This window comes from Liolophura sinensis, chromosome 12 (assembly GCF_032854445.1).
Source record: "Liolophura sinensis isolate JHLJ2023 chromosome 12, CUHK_Ljap_v2, whole genome shotgun sequence".
Lineage (NCBI taxonomy): Eukaryota > Metazoa > Mollusca > Polyplacophora > Chitonida > Chitonidae > Liolophura > Liolophura sinensis.
Genome location: NC_088306.1, coordinates 17,051,962 through 17,072,350, shown reverse-complemented (window position 1 = coordinate 17,072,350; position 20,389 = coordinate 17,051,962). Strand labels below are relative to the sequence as shown.

General features: G+C 38.5%; 1 protein-coding gene across 1 annotated transcript in view; it reads right to left on the bottom strand.

Moving 5' to 3' along the window:
- Positions 1-20,389, bottom strand: part of LOC135479233 (diacylglycerol kinase delta-like) — a 117,089-nt gene that overhangs the window by 50,563 nt on the left and 46,137 nt on the right. The window contains 1 exon segment of the mRNA XM_064759033.1: positions 15,763-15,840. Coding sequence (XP_064615103.1) covers positions 15,763-15,840 — 78 coding nt within the window.

Below are 20,389 nucleotides of genomic sequence, written 5' to 3'. Positions count from 1 at the left end.
GAATAGAAAGAACAATTTGTCAGGTAATGACCTAAAGATTCCGGTCAAGGCTTGCAGATATCATGTGCATATCTGCTTCTTTATCCATGCTTTCTACCTGTGGCCTCAGATACAATCTGGGTCTTGGATGCACCCAATGCATCAGGCTGCACAACGCGATATTGAAAATAAAAGTCAACACTTCATCACCTTTTCTGCATAGAGCTAGTCTGAAATTGGTTGAAACTTACAGGAGTGATTGAAAAGACTTCTCAGTCCATATCAAAAATCGGCGTGTACCACTGTTTTGGAGTGGATTTAACGGCCAACTTCGTTTCGCACATTACGTTGCATTACGAAATGAGTATCAGAAATTGTTGAAAACTGATCTTAATGTTTAATTTAATTAAGAAACTGGTAGCTTTACCTTTGTTTGGATTTTTCGGAACAATGTTCGTCAGAAAACAGTGCACGCCACACTATTGTAGCTTCTCATTAGCAAGGGATTTGACGTTAAAAATTCTAACTCTCCAGTGCCCAGCTTCCCGTCCTGGATGTATGCATTGTGGTTACTTTACCGCAAGGAACAGAGTCACGGGGAAAACAGAAAACTTCCTCACCAATTTGCGGAACTCTTGTGTGGCTGAGGCATGTGTGTGGAGTTAACAACAACAACAGTAAAACGATAACGCATGACATCCGTGAGACACTACGTCTTGAATTTATTTGTAAAGAAGAAAATGGGTATCGAGAAATAGTGGCTGCCCAATCGGGCAGGATACGCTAGCCAATAACATGCCTGCAGCAATTTTAGCCTGCATTTGGCATGTGGGCAGGTGTTAAGTAACACCACTGAGAATTCCTGACACGGTACAAATATGGTGTAAATTATGCTACCAACAACCGTGTTCCCTGTACCTTGTTTAGCTGAATAATATAGATTTTTTAACTCCACATTTAATTTTAGAAGTGCAGTTCAAGACAGTAATGATTTAAACCAATTTACTTCAAGACTTCATGGCTACCTTGAGGCTTCCAATTCCCAAAAATTATACGACGATAAATAGAAAAGCTATTTGGGAATAGCTCACATACCCTATAAAGCACTAAGACTGGATATTACAGTCTGTTGAGAGCCCACAAACTGTCGCTGTGTTTTGTTGATAGAGAGCTGAACCAACCATTAGCCATCAGTGGCCGGGCAGCAAAACGCACCCAATCGTATGACTGATCTCTTCGACAATCTCGCCAGCCAGGGCCAGGGCGGGACAGAGAGGGTTAATAGTCCTGAACGATGTATACCAGCGATAGAACCACAGTGCAAATACAAGGCAGCAAGACGTTGCTCCCCTCCAGAACCAAATCAATTTAGACAAAATTGAAAATGGTCGGAGTGGGGAGAACTGGCCATTCAATCAAATCTAGCTCAGAAATCTTAATGCACCTAAGAGGTAAGGGCTCTGGGGCAGGGATGGGATAAGTGGACAGCTTTTATACTGATCACGTCCATTGCTAGAGGTTCTCCCCCTCACTCCCTATCTTCCTTGTCTACTGGTCCCAGAGGATGTACACGCAATTAAAATACCCCCCACCCCCCCATGCCTCGGTCGGCACGAGTGTGTCAGGTGAAGGACCAGACACTAGTGAACTGCAGCCAATCATAAGCTGGGGCAATCCATCACAATCCATGCTAGCATCCACGATAAATTACTTCTTATTCTTCCTGCCAGGAAATACCTGATCCTTGCACTGACAAACTGTGTAAAACCCATCGCGAAAAAAGTTTCTTTTGCTTCTAATGGCATTCAGTTTAAAGATATTAAGTTCAAGAACAAACCTTCAAGTGAAGATTAATGGATAATATTTTGGCATATAGTTTCATTTTGAACATAATGCAATATGATAATTAACAAATGTTGAAAAATCTATCCTTTGACAGGCTTCTGCCATTTAAAAATTCATTTTTTTGGGGGGGTGTGTGGTTGTGGTGGTTGTGTGTGGCGGGGGTGGGGGGGGGGGGGGGTGGGCAGGTAAGGGGAGATTAAAGGGTTTGTGATACTGACAAGGCTGGGGTCAAATTCCTTTCCAGTGGTTGCTAAATAGTAAACCTAATTGCATGTGCATGCCTCTCTTATCCTAAATCAACTAAAACTTCACCTACAAAAGCATATTTTTAGAGGCATATATCATTTTTGAAGATGAAATTTAAATTTTCCTCCCGCGTCATCATTCTATCATCTGAACAAACTTTATAGCACCTTATAAAATCAATATAGATCTCCGAATCAGGAATAAAAATTTCATCACATTTACAGTATTCTTCCTTAAACTGAGACACTGAGGTTTCTTTTTTTTTTCCTGTTTTTAATAATACTTCAGTGCCATTTTGTTTTGAAATTCTTCACTCAGACAATTGAGACAAAGAGTATGTCAACAACCATTTGACCTTTGGCCGGTCCAGAGGTCAAACAGGCAACTGTTTTTTTCACTACTAATATCTCACCCGATGACAGTGTTTAGTGTGTTTGACGTGCTGGACACTTAGCTGACTAATCGACTCTAGACTAGCTTCAGTCAGGAACCACAAGATTAACAGCTAAACGCCATTAGATGAAATCCTCATCAATGGTTGTTGTTGCTGCATGCACATGATGGCATTAAAGGGGAAATGTACGGCAAAATAGCAAAAAAAAAAAGAAAAAAAGAAAGAAATTTGCTCAATCAGTCCAAACCACAAAATCATGCTTCTGCGGATTTACGCCATGTTAGCTTACAGCATTAGAGGCTTAAGAAGATGTAATCAATGGGATGAGTAAAATATGATACAAGTTAGCCTGTTCCTTCCTCCAAGCCAATGGAAAGGGTTATCAGCCATGTACCACAAACAGACACAAAGCCAGGTTAACCCTCCCCCATTTCCCCCACCCTTAGGGCTTGTCTCTGGCGTCAAGGCCTTTTTCCTTAATCCTATAAAGCAGGCATCAATGGCCAGAGATGAAATCTGCCCAGACTACACACAGCTAACCATTACGTTAGCCTTAACGTCTTAATTTTGTTTACACGACATGATTTTCAAACACGTTTTAAGAAAAGAAAAAAGGATGCAACTACAGATATGAGTGATTTGTGGTTAACCAAACCTGGTCACAAAGAACTACACGAAGTCGTTATATCGAACCCTAAAAAAAAAGCTGATTTATTAAGAAATCCCTATCATGACCGGATATGAAACCATATAAATACATATTGAGCTCAACAAATAAAATTCATAACTAGCTTATCATGATTTACTCACATAAAAAAGAAATAAATAAAAAAAAATTCTGCATTTTTTTTTCTGATTATTATTTCTGATTATGATTATGAATTTTGTTTAAATTAGCATGTAATATGCACTCTTCATAATTTAACACTGAAAGTTCGGACCAGAATGGTCCATTTCCCATGCATATCGACCCTTATCAGCTACTGCCACTACCTTATCCAGAGCTGTGAATTTGATGTCGGTTTGAAATTTTCAAAACAGTCAGAAACAAACCCTGCTCTACCTTAATCAATGCAACTTAATACACATTTTCATATATTTACCCCAATTCCTCAACCTTTTTGCATATGAAAGAGCTACTCTCAGTGCAATTTATGTACATTTTGAGGCTGATTTTGGAGACAAAACTAGACTGATTATATTGGCCAATTTAAGGGCTTCGCAAAAAGTATATTTTTTCCACATTACAAGGAATAATGCCTTTAGAATATGTTTGAATAAACACCCTGCAAACATGGGGAAAAGGCTGAAAAATCACAGTACTAGATACCTCTAAATTTCATCAATTCTAACCGAAAAACTCTGAAATAAATCCAAGTGCAGACATAAAAAACCTGTTTCAATGCACACTTTTAACTGGCTGCAGCCATATGTGACTTAATATAATTTCTACAACTGACACACTTCCACTCCCTCGTCTGACAACACATACTGATTGCATTTTTGCACTGATAAAATCGTGTTCAAAATATGTGTGCTCAGACCAGCATGGCTAAGTTATCAAGAGTGATTTCAAAAATCAAATTTGAACATCAAGACTGTTGGCATCATTGCTTTATTAGAGATCTGGTGGATCTAGCGCATTTTGCCAGAAACAAGATAAAGAGGACTATCATGGCAGGCACAGTCCGTACATTTCTTGATTGAGTTGTATATGTGACATAATCAAGTTATTTCCAAATAAACATTATATTATACTAATTATCCCAAGAAAAGCAATGATTTGTGAGCAGCACTCTGATGTCCGTAAATGCATCACTTATGCCTCCACCCATGCATCCAATATCAAACTAATTATTTCATTCGATACTTACATAACAGCGAGCATTGAAAACCATGGCAACAGTTGGCGACAAAGCAGTCATACCTTTGGTGTATCCTCATCACGACGCTTCGAAATATCCCTGTAAGTGTTGATTAAAGCCGCTGACCACTGCACTGGAGGCCGACAGTCACTGCACTACTTAAATATTGCTGCTGTGACAGAGCATCAGAGAGACAGGTCATGGTACAGTTGTCTCCAACACTCTCACACAGATGATTAACCAACGATGTTGATACAAACAAACATCCAAGGCTACTCTACTTAGAATTCCAACAGTCTCTCCCCACCCCCCAAAGCTGCCCCCAGGGGTGGCTTTATGGTTCATCACTAGCAACTAATATGGACATAGCAGTTAGCGACAAGACCACTAGTCAAGTCTGGCATGAACCTTTGGACATTTGACCTATTTGGAACACACAGGATTTGTTAAGCTAATCGTGAAATCATGATGGACAAACATCAACAACTTAGTCAAGGGGTGAAATCAACAAAAAATTCTCACCACAGAGAACTCAGCTAGCTATCAGCCTAACAACATTATATTTGATGTTCAAATTCAGTTTTTTAGGCCAGAATCGAACTGTTTAACTTTACCACTGCGCACATAGTTTTATTTCCACACTTATCCTGCTACCCTGGTAATCATTTGTTTTCGTGTTTGTCAACTGAAATTTTGGAGAAAAAAATGTTAACATTTTTCGGAAAACACATTCATGGGATTTTACACCTGTCTCATATACCCACTGTTATCTAGGTAAATTATTTGTTTTCTTGTTTGCCCATTGAAATTTTGGAGACAAAAATGTTAAAATTTGTTTTGAAAACATATTTATAGGACCTTACACCAGTGTCATTTACCCACAACTATCCCGTAACCTAACGCTGGTTATGTTCATGTACCAAACTCAACATATTGAATATTAAATTTAATACATCTGAATGCAACTGTACAAATCATTAAACTTTCCCGAAGACCACCTTCCTATGAATTCTTGCAGCCAACACTAACAATACTTTTAAACCCTTCAGTATGTTTTTAGTTTATCAAAAATCTGACATGACAAACAAAAGCTATCTCTGGCACTGCCATTCCGAACTTCCCATTAACAAAAACACAGCCACATAACTATACATGCAGTAACAGTTCACCAATCAGTAATAATGACTTAAACATAAATAATTCACTGATTTGATTTTCTGGGATACTTCCATGAATAATTAAAGACTCAATACAGATCAATGAGATTAAGCCACAGGTTTCGTGCATGCAAGTTTACCTATGCACACACCTGAATGTGTACACTCTGCCACGCACATCTCCCTGAAACACACAAACAGATAATCCATCGAGACAGATTCAGTGTGCTATTTCAAAATTCTGACGTTCATCGTAACACTGAGTCCATCGCCACACATCTGCGCACCTCAACTCAATGGAGCCCATCTCAATGAGGTCCACGTTCACGGCACCCAAACTTACCTGCACTAAAAAAACCAGTTCTTTTTCATGCCTTTTTGCACTGAATTAAGAAGGCTGAAGTTGTTCTTGCAGACGGCAATAGAAATATAATAGTTTTTTGGACAATTTCAATACCAAAACTCAGTTGTATTTCAAACTCAGAAGTAGGTCACATGACAGTTCAAAATGGCTGTCGACAGAGACACTCGGTATCGCCGAAGTTCTAGCAGTCAATGTGACCACCAGGCAGCAAAATCATTAATTTCAAAGACGAGGATAGTAAATTAACAGGATAGTTTCAGAGATTCCACCATAAAATTACATTACAATAAGTCGGAAGAAGATGGGAGATTGAAATCATGTTTTTTGAGAGCGGTTGATGGACTCACTATAATAATCAATGTCAGAATTTTTCAGCACACCGAGTCCACCTAGATGGACTAACAGAGAGACTGATACTGAACACTGCTTCAGGCTAAAACTCAAATCTTACAACTGTGTGTTTTACATACTAACAATCCCATGACCTAACTCTACGTACATACAAGTATGTATACCAAACTCAACATTTTGAATATTAACTTTGATAACTCTGAATACAAAAACCACTGTACAAATCATTGACTTTCACGTGGACCACCTTCCTGTGAATTCTTAAAAATTGATACATTACTTCACGTAATGCTTTCAAGTTTCTCTGTAGGACTGTTTTTGCTTATTCCATCTTATAGTATTTATGATACCTGTCAGAAGAACTTATCATACCTGTCCTGAGCCTTACAATGTAACAATCGCTTCCTGAATGCAAAATTATTCATTCAAATTTTTTTATTTATTTGATTGATGTCTTATGCCATACTCGATTGGTGTTTTACACCATGCTGAAAAATATTTCACTTATTTGACAGCAGCCAGCATTGTAGTGGGAGGAAAGCGGCCATGCAGAGGAAGAAAAAGGTAGACTACAGCCTTCTGGCGCGGAAAAACGGAGTATTTAGATGAAATTAACCCATTTCATTTTATGATTCATTGTTTTAACGTGGAGCGACACTGACCAGGTTAACTTACATCTAGGCCTCGCACAAGTGTCAGTTTTGAATCGTTAGCCACAAACTGATGACGCACGGACAATCCCAGCTCTTACATTTAGGACATTATACAGAGAGAAATGGGTGGTCTTTGTGGGTTACTTAATTCAAACAACACACAGAATTCAAATCCACCAGATCAAACTGGATTGTCCAACATGTCACAATGTGTCTGAATAAAAAAGACAAAGCACTATGCTCACTTAATTCATTCTATCAGCATGCCTGTCTGAGCAAATCTCATTGAAATCCTCACCAATCCCACTTTAAAACACAACTTGGGGTTTTATTCTTTTTTTTTTTTTTTTTGGTTCTTTTCGGTATTCCTCTAACAAAGCGCTGTAATTGTCCAATAGAATCTTGAACCACAAATCTCAAGAAACACCCCATATAACCCTATATACAAGAACCCTCTACTGCCTACATAGACAAAAATTTCAATGCCCAGACAGAAATTTAATTAACAGATTTTCTCAGTTTCCTTTCACCATAATGAAACAATTGAAACATTCTAGAGTACAGCGAAAACACCTATCAAATAAATAAACAAATAAATTAATCTGTTCTAATTTTAAGTTTTTAATTTATATTTAAATTGCTGAAGTCCATTATAAATCTCCCTGTTAATTTACAACAAGCTGGTAACATGTTATATCCTTGCAGATGTTAGGATTATTGGGAAAATTGTTCCTACTTTAATTTGTATGCAAAGGGAAAATTCTTTCTTAGCTGTAAAATTTGATTCAGTAATTGGAAAAATAATTCCTACACAACTTGATCACTGCAAGACTAAATGAAAACCCCCAAATTAAAGATTCGATCTGCTCTACATCATGTTCACATTTTAGTCTAATAAAATGCAGCACAAACTGACAGAACACTTTTACACCCTTCAGCAGGTTTTTCAGTTTATCGAAAATCTGACTTGACAAACAAAGGGTAACGCCCTCCATCTCTGGCATAAAACTGCACATTAACACAAATAAAAATATAAATATATATATGCATTTACAGCTCCCAAATCAGTAATAATGACATAAATAATTCACTGATTTGATTTGCTTTCAGCAATAATTAAAAAGATTAAGCCAGAAGTTTTGTGTATGCACATCTACCTACATGCACACAGATACATACACCTATATGTATGCATGTATGAACTTGCCGGCATCCACATCAATGTTTCTGAGGCATACAGAGAGACTGACATCATCTCAAATTCTGCTCCACAGTAAAACTGAAATTCTACATTTCACTCAAACCCAACAATATCAATATCTTGGGTGGTTTAATCATTGCAAATCAATCTATGTTCGAGTATGATGACTAAATGATTTAAAAAAATAATATGACTTAAAACAACAAAAGGTGACAAAATTTTATGTTCCAGAGCAGGAAACCTAATAATTTTACAGTATGATATGAACTTTCCTTCCAAACAAAACTCAAAATGCCTTTATAAAATCAATATTAGTGAGATTCAGGCAAAGTGAGTAACTCAGTCAAAGATGAAATTCATTTACCCTAAAATCAAACGATACAAGCATTTCATCGAATTCACAAAAACCAATCAGTTCAACTTAAAAATTCTGGCCCTCTTGTTAACCCCATGTGGCTGCACTGACTGTGTGAACCCGAACGTCTAAACACAAACTATTCGTTATAACACATAACTTGTTTAACAGGTAAACATGTTATGGAAATTACAGGTATTATATTACTTTGGAAAAAGTCTTACCGGTATAATGTTATTGAGGCTGGCCTCGACGATGGCATCAAGCGGGTGGCGTTTGGAATGACTCATGCTGTTTCTGATGCCCTAAAGTATCCAAATGGTAAGCTAAGTGTCTCTGTCTCCACGACTTGCTGCAGCTATGACAGCCACTGAGATAATGGCCTCAGACAGGACAGAACGGGTGACAAACTGGGGAGATGTCGTCAACGAGGGCTTATTAGTGGCTGACGTTTCACTCCCAGCCAAGCGTTAGCGATTTACCATTCTGTCGTCATCAGATGAGCGTAAAGCTTCGGGCCGCTCAACCGGTTGTGGCTGATCCCCACCCCTCTCTCCACGGTCCTGCGTTAAGCCTCTGAGCCCAGCCACATGAAGGCCTGATGTGGCGGAGATCAGCATGTGCAGCTCAACAGATTAACAACACGGCTGTGACGGCCATGCTGCACCCGCCTCCTCCTGCCTGAATCCCTGTGAGAGCAGGATAACACCAAAGGTCATCGTCGCTCTCCATGGGCCAAGCATCACAGAATACCCCCTGGGGTTTCACCCACCATTACATACGTCGGATCAAAGTGACTCTGGAATTACGCCCATGTTATATGCCTTTCCTCATCACAATCACTATCCCCCTCCCTCAAACCTGTGTCAGGTAAACATCGCTAGGGAGCCATCTACTCTCCTCAGGCCTATCAGCAGCAACAGCAGGTACACACTTAACTGGTCACTCTGCTAGCTACGTTTTACAATGACATACAGACTCTGGGATTAAGCGATGTCTTCATAATCCGTCTCTTAATCCCAGTTTTCATTAACAGTCTCTACAGGATGAAATGAATTAAAATGGTCAAAGTTCTATCGATAGTGATCTCGAATGCGAATGATTTCCCCACCTGCAGGCATGAGTGCAGCCCTCCATTGTGGTAGCTAAAGCATGCTGGGGTATATACAGGTATCTGATCAACTCGCCCCCTGTACATCTCAACACAACAACCCACCCCCTGCACAGCTTTACAAATTCCACATGCTTTTACCATGTAATTAACACACATATTCACATGCTGTAGGGAGATTGCTGACATTGATAACGATTTTGATCTTAACGACATTATACCAGACAAAATAGACCAAGTATGGATTTTACACGTAGTAGTTAGCCATTCATGTAGATGACTGAGAAGAATGAAAACACATGTCATTGAGAAATGACTTTGAGGTTGACAGACTTTTAAAACATAAACAAAGCGTCAAAGTCAGTGCCATTCAAAACACCGGGCAAAAGTCTCCCCAAAACTACTTTATTTTTTTTTTTTTTGTAAACAGTTTAGGCTGCATCATAAAAAACATTTAAAGCAACATAAATTACGGTACCCTTTCCCGAGGAGTACAGCATCCTGTATTCCGAACTAATAATTTTTTTACTTTACGTTTTTGCTGGGTTTTTTTTAAGTGTTCTACACCATACTAAAGAATTTTTCACTTACAGGAATAGGACTATCAAATTTATGGGCGGAGGAAATTACAGAGTGCCCGGGGTAAACAATCAAACTTCGCAAGGCAGGCAACAAATTATGCAATAAATGTTCAATTCCAACAATATCTAGGTCTAGGTAAAAACCTCTTCACATGAAAGACCTCAAGGAAGAAAACATCTGATCAAAAAGCCAGTTTTTAATAATATAGAATCAAATCCAACAATCTGTATCTTTCTGAACCTAAAATGATCCCTAAATCAATGTTGTCCAAAACAACTAGCAAAGATTCAAAATGATACAATTGGTTAAGGAACTCTTGGCCTAGGTAAATTTCTGAAAGCAGCAATGATAATAGTTGCTATGACTGCCTCGTCCATTCGACATGAGGAAACACCAGATCTTGTCAGGCTAAGCTCAGGTAATCAGAGATCCTGTCTAGGGCTCAGCCAACTGTTCAGGGGATGGGAGGGGAAAAATGGAAATCAAGAAATTGGTCTGGAGGGTGAGAGCAATATGAGTGAGCAGGCCACAGGTGTGTTTAGTCCAAAGTCATCAGGTTTCATAAAACACTTTGTCATCAACCTGTGGCCGTGTAAGGAAATTACAAACAGTTGACGGGTAAACGGTGCAGAAAACAACCCAGGGGCAAATCCTTCAGAACAGTCAGAGGGCAGAACGATATCTGATACGAAAACAACAGTTCAGCTTATGTCTGTCAAATATGGCGTCCATGTAAAAAGCAATAACAATAAAGGTCACAGTCATATTTTGAAAGTTAACACATATTGTCTCTAGCCTTCATGTTAATGTTGCTAAACAGTCATGGTCGCATTCTGGACCAACCAAAATACTGCAGAATTTAATCTTTAAAATGACAGGTGAAGAACACTTATATCATCCCCTAACAGCAAAACTACAACAACAGACTGCCAAAGGTCATATTCACCTGACTTTCTAAGTTACCATTTAAAGTCTGAACACATTTGTTCCCATCATCTGAATATGAATGGCAAAATAACAGAGTAAAATTATGACATAATCCTTAGTACTACCATAATAAATGTACCAAATGAGGAGCAGAATGCTTGAGAACTGATTACATTATAATTGCATCTTCAAAATCTGATTATATGTGGTTGGTTAATTGCTTGCTTGCTTGGGTACCTTGCAGTGTTTCAGGTAATGTGACAGCAGCCAGTGCATCACATTGAGGAGGCCTTACACAGCCCAGGGGTGGGGGGGATGTCTCAAACACTAATTGGCATGCTTCAATAACACAGACTTATCCACTTAAAGATTTATTTATCTGATTGGTGTTTTACGCCGCACAGAATAATACATGTATTTCAGTTATATGACAGTGACCCACTGTCGAATATAGCATAAGCTGGATAATAGCCTTGACCTACTGGTGAGAGGCTACAATAATCGTCAGGCGAGTGCCTTAGACCACTCAGCCACAGAGAATACTGTGTAAGTTTAAGAATCCTACATGCATGCCATATCATACCCGAGAGACACATATATTTTGTTGCATGGGTAAGTGTAGACAATTACGCAAGAAAATCAAAAAGTGACAAAATAATCTGACACGGCATCACTTCAGGTTATCTTGCACAAGTTGTGTAAGTTTAAGATAAAATATGACAAACAAAACATCTGTTGTAAAGCTGTTTTACTCAGATTACCTTCATTAACAGGGGTAATTTATAGATCACATCATACAAAGGCACAAAGTTGGTAATGCATTGATTTGTTAAGGCTTTGCAGGGGCTTGTAAGTACATAATTCCAGCAGGCCTTCATGGCATGATGTCACCTGGCCAGGGCTTTGTGGCCATCAAGATAGGTACACAGTTCGACTTAAATGTTTTTTTTTTTTTAATTGGAACTAGTTAACGTTATATTTTTAAATGCAGTTTACAGGCAAAGATAGCATAAATATTTTGTCTAGGGAAAATAAACTTGTAGGGGATCACCATTATCAGGGGGATATCATAACATCAGAGACAATCCCAATGACTTCCACAAAAAATGTACCAACTGAGAACCAGAATGCAAGGGAACAGGCTACATTAAAAACCTCGAAATGGTATCAACAGGATTGCTAATAAAGGCACATGTACACAAAGGCCAATGGTGCTTGAATATTATAAGATTTACACAAAAATAGAAATCCCCGTCACGATCCTGTCACGGGCAAGCAGTATGTCCATCTTGTACGCCTGTAATCAGCTATGTTTGTTTGCAAATGAAGTTTACCAAGCACTGTGTGCATGCTTTACCGCCACTAAATTGACAGCGCCTCATTTTAATATTCTGGCAGAATTTTCAGTTTTTTATTATTGTTAAACATTCACTTAAGGTACAATGCTGGGAGTGGGATTAACAAAAAGCTTGTGATTTTTATTTTTTGAGAAGAACACCCGATACTCATGTCATTCTTGAATAATGCAAACATACCTAATCTTTGGGCCGTGTCCCCTTTCATGTTGCCGTTGTGATTTTTTAAGGATTTGTTTTAGTGTCTTAAGTACAAACAATATGAACAAATATTCTCCAGTTATTGCACTTTCATCCTTTACAATTGTGGACTATCTCCAAAAAATGGTTACTCTTTGAATGCCAGTCCTCAGTTCAGATCACTTATCCCCTTACAAATGAGATCGTAACTTTGAATTTAGTTTAAGCAACTTTAGTTACATCAGCTGGTCAACAGCTTTCAAAGCGTGGATGTGGCCTATCCCTGTTTTCTCCACCCAGATCTGACCAAGGTGATGAAGTTTAATATTCTTGAGAACAGTTTTGAAAGCTGAAACATCAGCCATGTAAAACTCAATAAATATCTTCCATCCAAAACAAATACCTTTCTAAAACTTCGTCATCATACTGCAGAAATTTAACGCACATAGCGCTGAAACAGTGGAGTATAATCTTTCATTCATTCTATCCAAAATCATGTACAATATGTAATAATTAAGGAGTCGACTTTAGGAGGTGTATAAGCAGGAATGTTTGTCATTATTACTGGATGTGAACAATTTATCTACACAGGGTGGTGCAATCATGGTCAAAAACCAGAGTATTGTGACCATACCGTAAATCTTCCAATTTTCCAACCATTAAAGCACTTTCTTCAGTGATATTTATGCACTGTTATGAAACTGACACCCAACATGATTTGTTTACGTGGCTAAAGATACAAGCTTCATAAAATTGTGAAGATTATTTCTTTACACCTTTACACCCCGTAGTTCTCTCACAATGTTTCAAAATACTGGTCACAGTGGTGGTTGAAAAGATTGAAGAATTAGGCTCAGTGGATCTTCTACAAACACACTGCAGCCGCCATTTGCACATGATACACTGACCTTTTTGGCTTTAATTCAGATCACATTTATACGTGTGTAAAAATACGCAGTGTAAAAGAGCCATCATAGATCTTGTGTCCCACGCTTTGCTAAGGAACTGCGCCATCTGCAAGCTCTGAACTATGAGAAAGTTAACCATGAGTTATCAGCTCGCTTCTCCCTTCAGAGGAAGGGGAGACTAATCACAACTATTACAATAACACAGGAACTTCAATGACCTATTTGTTTCATCAGATTTTATGTTACTTAATACTTATTGAAAAAGCACGGCCCACCCCACTCGTTTCCAGTTGCGTGCACAACTCCTGGGGCAGGTTTACGAGTGGTGTGTCCATTAAACGGTCACAATGACGTCACAATGAGTCTTCAGGGGCATGTGTGACAAAAAGTGCCCACTTATCCCATAGGACGAGTGGTTAAAAATCTAAAAATACTAGTGCAGCGCCCACTTAAAATAAACGACATAATTTATGAACTCACTGCCTAATTTGCGTAATAAATTCTTTTTTTTTTTTTCTTTTTTAAGACACTGTATTTCCTTTTGTCCTCAGCAGCACACATGGAAAGTGTGCAGTCCACTAGATGAATGGTTGTGGAAAAAGCACAGGCATATGTTCACACATACACATGTACACAGAGATTCCTTCTCATTTTTTTTATTTGGGGACCTTTGTGGCCAAGGTGGTTGGCCTGTCAGGAGCCTCTCACCAGGCTTTTGACAAGAATGGGAATCACCTATCTACATACATTGCAATGAGGAATGGTTTAGTCCAAGTAATGCTCTATATCATGTTGTGTCCCATTTTTATGACTGGTACGTGAACATAAACCAAATGAATTCCAGACCGGATGAATTTATCCACATACATCTAGCCAAGATCAGTGGAACTATAAAAACAGTGGACTATTGACTGACGGTCATCAAGCATGCATACCATCAAACAGATTCCTAACAGATGTTTCCACCCTTCACAGTTCTTATGCTGAAACTGTATCACAGGGTGTCAAAGTGTATCACAGGGTTTCAAACTGTATCACAGGGTTCCAAACTGTATCACAGGGTTTCAAAAAGTATCAAATGTTTTCAGCCACATTTAAGGGCTACTGATGAATTATGTACATGTACTTTCTAAGACTCTGATGTCCCAAAATAAGGGGTTTTTTTTATTTTCAAGTAAAACATTTTCTACAAAATTCAAGTACTGTAATTCTTCAGTGTTTTTGTATGTTTGCAAGCTGTTTATTCAAACATTTTCTGAAGGCATTTTTCTGTGTTGACTGATATAATTATAGAGCCAATCAAACCAATGTAGTTTCATCTCCAAAATCAAAAAAAAAAATTGAACTGAAAGTGGCTCTTTTACATGTGAAAAGGTCGAATTAGTGTAGTTTCAAAGACTTCCAGGATGAGTGGGAACCCTGATGTCACTCCTTAGAGATCTCGTTATTTGTTTGCTCCAGGTTTCAGCATTATCCCATCAATTTAGATCACCTTGATATACATGTATATGGGTGAAATATTGACAATGTGTTTCATTAAGCCATAATGATTCAGTAATTCCATCTTTGAGTCTCCCTGTATCGGGCTGTTAAATGCTGTGCTCAAAGACAATACCTGATAATAATAATGTTTATGGTAGTGCACAGGTTTAATGGACAGAGCTCCCCAGAAAACCACACCATATAATACCACCCCGATTTCTACTGGTCTAAAATTAGCTCTTTAGGCTGAAGATTTACAAGTCTATATACTCATATTACTATTAACATGAAGGCTAGTGTAAAAACAAAAAAATTTTAGACCACGATGCATCAAGCACCTGAGGGTTTGGTCTGAAAGATTAGCACTACGAATTCAACTTCTCTGCATTTAAAAAAAATTAAAAAACAACACTAAAATATGTACACAAACACTTCACTACATGCAAAACTGGTTCAAAGGAGGTTTCCTTTTTGTTCTGGAACTCTGAATGTACCAGAACCTTTTCACATATGGAAGAACAACTTTCAATATGATTTAACCACCATTATAATTTGATTTTGGAGAAGAAAACTTTATTGGTTGGATTAACCGATTTCAAGGCATCACAAAAACTATTATTTCATTGGTCTACACACAACAGTGCCCACAGAATACGAATCAATAAATATCATCCAAACATGTGAATAGGTCGAAGACTTACAGTAAATCTATCTGACAACAGAATTTTGTTTTCCCAAGAAGTTTCAAGGACAGTCAGGTGTGCAAACCCTCTACCAATCAGACATAATGTATGCTGACTTACCCTGAAAACTGTGGTTGATGTTTTTGGTGCTACATTCCGCCAGACTTAAATCCGTCAGCTCAATCTCATTAAATATCTCAGACTGCAGAAACAGAGAAAAACACACCAAAATTTACTTAACCATTTTTCATGGTTTATAGACATTAATGATATTTCATGTTCACTACAATACGTGTATTTTCATGGATGAATATTGACGCCAGGCAGAGGTAAACTTCTCACAAAGTGCCACCACATACACAGGCCTCGACTGATTTATAAACACACCCTGCTTTCCACAGAATATACATGTATGTATAAATGGGTTTTTACATCATACTTGACAATTTTTCAGTCATATGACAACGAGGAGCCATTATATGCATACATATATATTGTGTCTTCTGTGGAAGGGTGAGTGCATGCTACCAAAACTATTGTATCATGCTAAAGACACCAGACATGACATCCAACCAGTCACATTACATTGACACTGGGCCAACCAGTCCTGTTTCCTTGCTCCAACCTTTCAATGTTGAGCACCAAGCCTGGCAGTAACAAACACACCATTTTTAAAGTCATCAGTAAGGCCCAACACACGTTTGATGGAAGGATTCCAGCCTTCATAGCAGACAAATAGACCACTGAAGTGGTTTTCCACAGACGCTGCCAAATTATGATGGCATTGGACTAAAACATTCTCGGATTATATTGACAGTTAATTATAGTTAATCAGTCAACTCAAATCAACTGACTAAAAATAAAGACTATCCTTGATAAGCATTTGTTGTATAGCACTGAGACAAAGTACTGTGTCTTTAGTTGAATTCTGGAGCTGTTCTGAAATCAATATGACCACTGCAAAGAGAATTGAGAATGTCTGGACATGACCTCATATGCCATTTCATAGGAGGAACCCAGAAAGCTCATCATTTTCTTCAAGTTAGTGTACGCCCCGTAGGCTCCCAAAAATTATTAGCTCTACGACTGACCGACGCAAGTTAAAATAAGTCATTCAGACAAAAATACCACATTTAAAATAACGTTGGCCTCTTGATTTTATGTCAACTTTAATATAAACCTATACATATTGTAATTCTTCAAGCTTTAGGCATGCTTGACAAGGAGTTTATTCAAGGGTATTCTGAAGGCATTATTCTGCATAGACTGATGAAATTATACTTCTTGTGCAGCCCTGAAACCGACCGATCTAACCACTGTAGTTTTGTCTTGAAAATCGAATTCAAAATGTGCACAAATCAAACTGAAAGTTGCTCTTCCATACACGAAAAGCTTGAGTACTTAGGGTAACATCGAAAACTGCCATACATAGGAGTATCATTAAAATACAGACATAGACAGGAACAAAAACTCAGTTAGCAACGAAGCACAGTCAGCTAAATCATAAATTTAACCAAACATCTATTGGGTTCCGCAGTTAGAGCTGATTGGGGACAAGAGAATCCTCTGCGTTTCTATAACCAACTAATCATCCTCTGCGTTTCTATAACCAACTGATCATACAAAGTAAGGCAATCAGAGTTGCACCATTTACTCTAATTTGTTCCTCTCTACATGCTCTATGCAAGTTTAGGTCATATGAAAGAATTCAAATCACCAGGAAGGGGGTGGATGTCGGGGGGGGGGGGGGGAGGGAGGGAGTAATGGTTAGGGTAACTTGGGGAATGTTGAAGAGAAAGGCCTTAAAATTATACATGCATGCACAAAGTGATACCATTAGGTGCTTTCCCCATCTTTGTTAAGGAGTCAAGGAAACAAATAGTGCTGCTGGATGACAACACAATTCTGACAATGAATACTGGGCTGCATCTTTAACAACTACATGCAAATGTATGCCCTGTGCTTCGCCTTACATGCATTTTTGACTGACAAGGCTCTAACAATGATCAGTCTACCGTCAAATCCTAATAAAAAAAATAGTATATAATGCACGCTACACTACGCTATAAAGAAATATAAATGGTGTCAAGAAAACTTTGCATTCAAGGCAAACTGCCATGTAAAGGCAAAAAGAAATTAATTTTCTGTTCGCATTTGTGTCAGGTAAAAGGCCTGCAAATCTTGCGAGGAGACAGGGAGAGGGAGAGGTGCCTATATCCAGATCCCTACATACATGTAGCTATCGCTTTGGGCGCAATGAAAAAATAAAATTAAAATATTGGACTTTTCAATAAATCTCAATTAAAACTATCTTCTAACCAACAAATCTACGCTTTTAAAGTGAACATAACATCAGGCACTAAAGCCGAATTAATTAATAAAGTAGTATTCCAGAAATGTTCCTAAAATATTTTAAATATTCTACACCACTTATCAACCAAAGTAAATACCAAATGGTGACACCATTTTGCCATGTTTTAGCTGTCTAGGGTACGTCAGAAAACCCAGGAGCCCTCCTCCATCAATGGTATTAAACAAAGTGACCATGAGAAAATACAAAAAAAAACGCCTGATACCCAACCAAAGAGTGCACAGGCAGCTGTGTTAACACTTATGCTAACTGCAAAATCCAATTTATTGCATCAACACATGTATCTGTCTATCCACTATGAGAAACCACAATGACAATCAAGAGCTAACAGGTTTCATGTGACAGCTAATTATCATGTGACACTTTCAGGGCTAGTGATTGGCCGAGTTCATGAGGGCTTCCACAACATGGCTGCTCTGAGTGAATTGTTCGTCATTGCCACATCCCCAATGTTGAATTTTATCTTCACAGCTTTCAAAACTTAATAGAACTTTTTTACATAGTTTTCTGTGATAACTGTGTCATATATTATTTTTTCTATGTATATATAGTGGCAGACTTTATGTTCACTTTAACATATGAAACAGCTTTCTCAGCCTGTAAGAATATGATTCAAGCTTTGCTGTGAGACCTTCACACAGTGTACCTGACCCTGCGATCTTGATGCACAGTTATGAAGTCAACATCATAATGACAAAGCACCAGGGGCGGTCATCCTTAGCTTCAGGGGGGATATAAGGTTCCACCCAACACAACATGACTCTATGACCTTGTAACAAACTGCCATAACTTTCTGCTTTACTAAACACATTAAGGGCCAGCATTAATTGCCTATATTCCTTCTGAGCCTGCGGCCGAGGTATTAAAAAGGAGGGATTGAATTCCATCTGTAGTCGGCACGGGTTTTCTGCCAACTGAGCTGGCCTAAAGCCAAAGAGAACGCGCTGCTGCAATAGGACCAGAGGGCGTCCATGCTGACACTCAAACAAAATCCTTTTACGTCAGACAGGAATTTCTTCCGACAAGAGAAGCTAGGATACAGGATTGTGCTCGGTGTATATTGTGAGAAGATCCCACAGGTATTACCCATGTCCCTTGAAGACAGCACCTGCATACTCCATCCATTTACACACATGCCAGTGTACAATGGAGAATGCTGGGATTTTAAGCTTGTTGTTGTTGTTAACAGGGGCATATTAAGAGCTACTTATCTTGGTACATGTACTGAATGGGAATGGCTCATGTGTATTTAAGAGGTAAATTTATTTATTTGATTGCTGTTTTATGAAGTACTCAAAAAGGTTTCACTTACATGACAGTAGTCGACATTATGGTAGGCGGAAACTAGGCTCTGAAACCCACAATTATCTGGAGGTTGCTCACAACGGAGGTTGCATTAAATATGATTGCTTCGCAAAAAAGCAATCATATTTAATGCTAAATTGATTGTAATCGTTATGGCAGAACATGTTAAAAACATGTATATGTTTCCATGGTAGTGACTTAGGTAACGATTGCTTCGTGCAAGATGCCCCAGAGGTAAAAGGCTCATGATTATCAACTGCTGGTATACAAGAGGCGGAGAAATTAAACTTCTCCAGTACCCAGATGGCAATGGTGACAAGAATTGGCTGTTAGTGCTTATGGGGCCATTTGTACAGTCTATATGTCACACATGGGAAAGTTGTTACTTACTTACCTCAGGCACACAATAACCAAACAACCAGTAGGCTAGGGACAAGCTACGCCTAGATGTACCGGTACTGGGATGAATGTACAAATTTTCTTCATACTATTATGTACCGCAGCCTTGGTTTATTATCAAATTACCAGTTCTTCAACATTGCAACAGCAATCAGCCAGGTTTGAGTGTGGACAGAAGCAAGAAAATTCCCAGAGAAAACCACTGCCCCTCAGCAGGTACCTGACCCACATCCTGAAATCCATTAACTGCATCTGACAAGGGCTGAATTCGAACACCTGACCACAGTGGTGAAAGACAAATTGGCCTCCGAAAACACAACACCTGCCAAATCTGCCAAACAGGGCCCTCTGGTTTTCAGTTAAAACACACACACTTTCACACATCCCATTCAACACTCAATTATTGTTTAGATAATGCTCCTCAAGGCTAAAGACATTATGTTGAGCCTGAACCTTTAAGCTTTTGCTTGTGAAATCTTACCTGTTTTTGCAGATCATCTACCATGGCAAACCTTGTAACAAGAAAGCTTTATTATGATATTAAATGATCTTTTATTGGACTGTTCAAATACAAGTAGTATTGGTATCAGCTCTAAAATACATACATTCTGGGAATAGATTGTATAAAATCTGTGATCAAACAAAATGTTGATTGTACAAACCAGGCTGTAAGCCT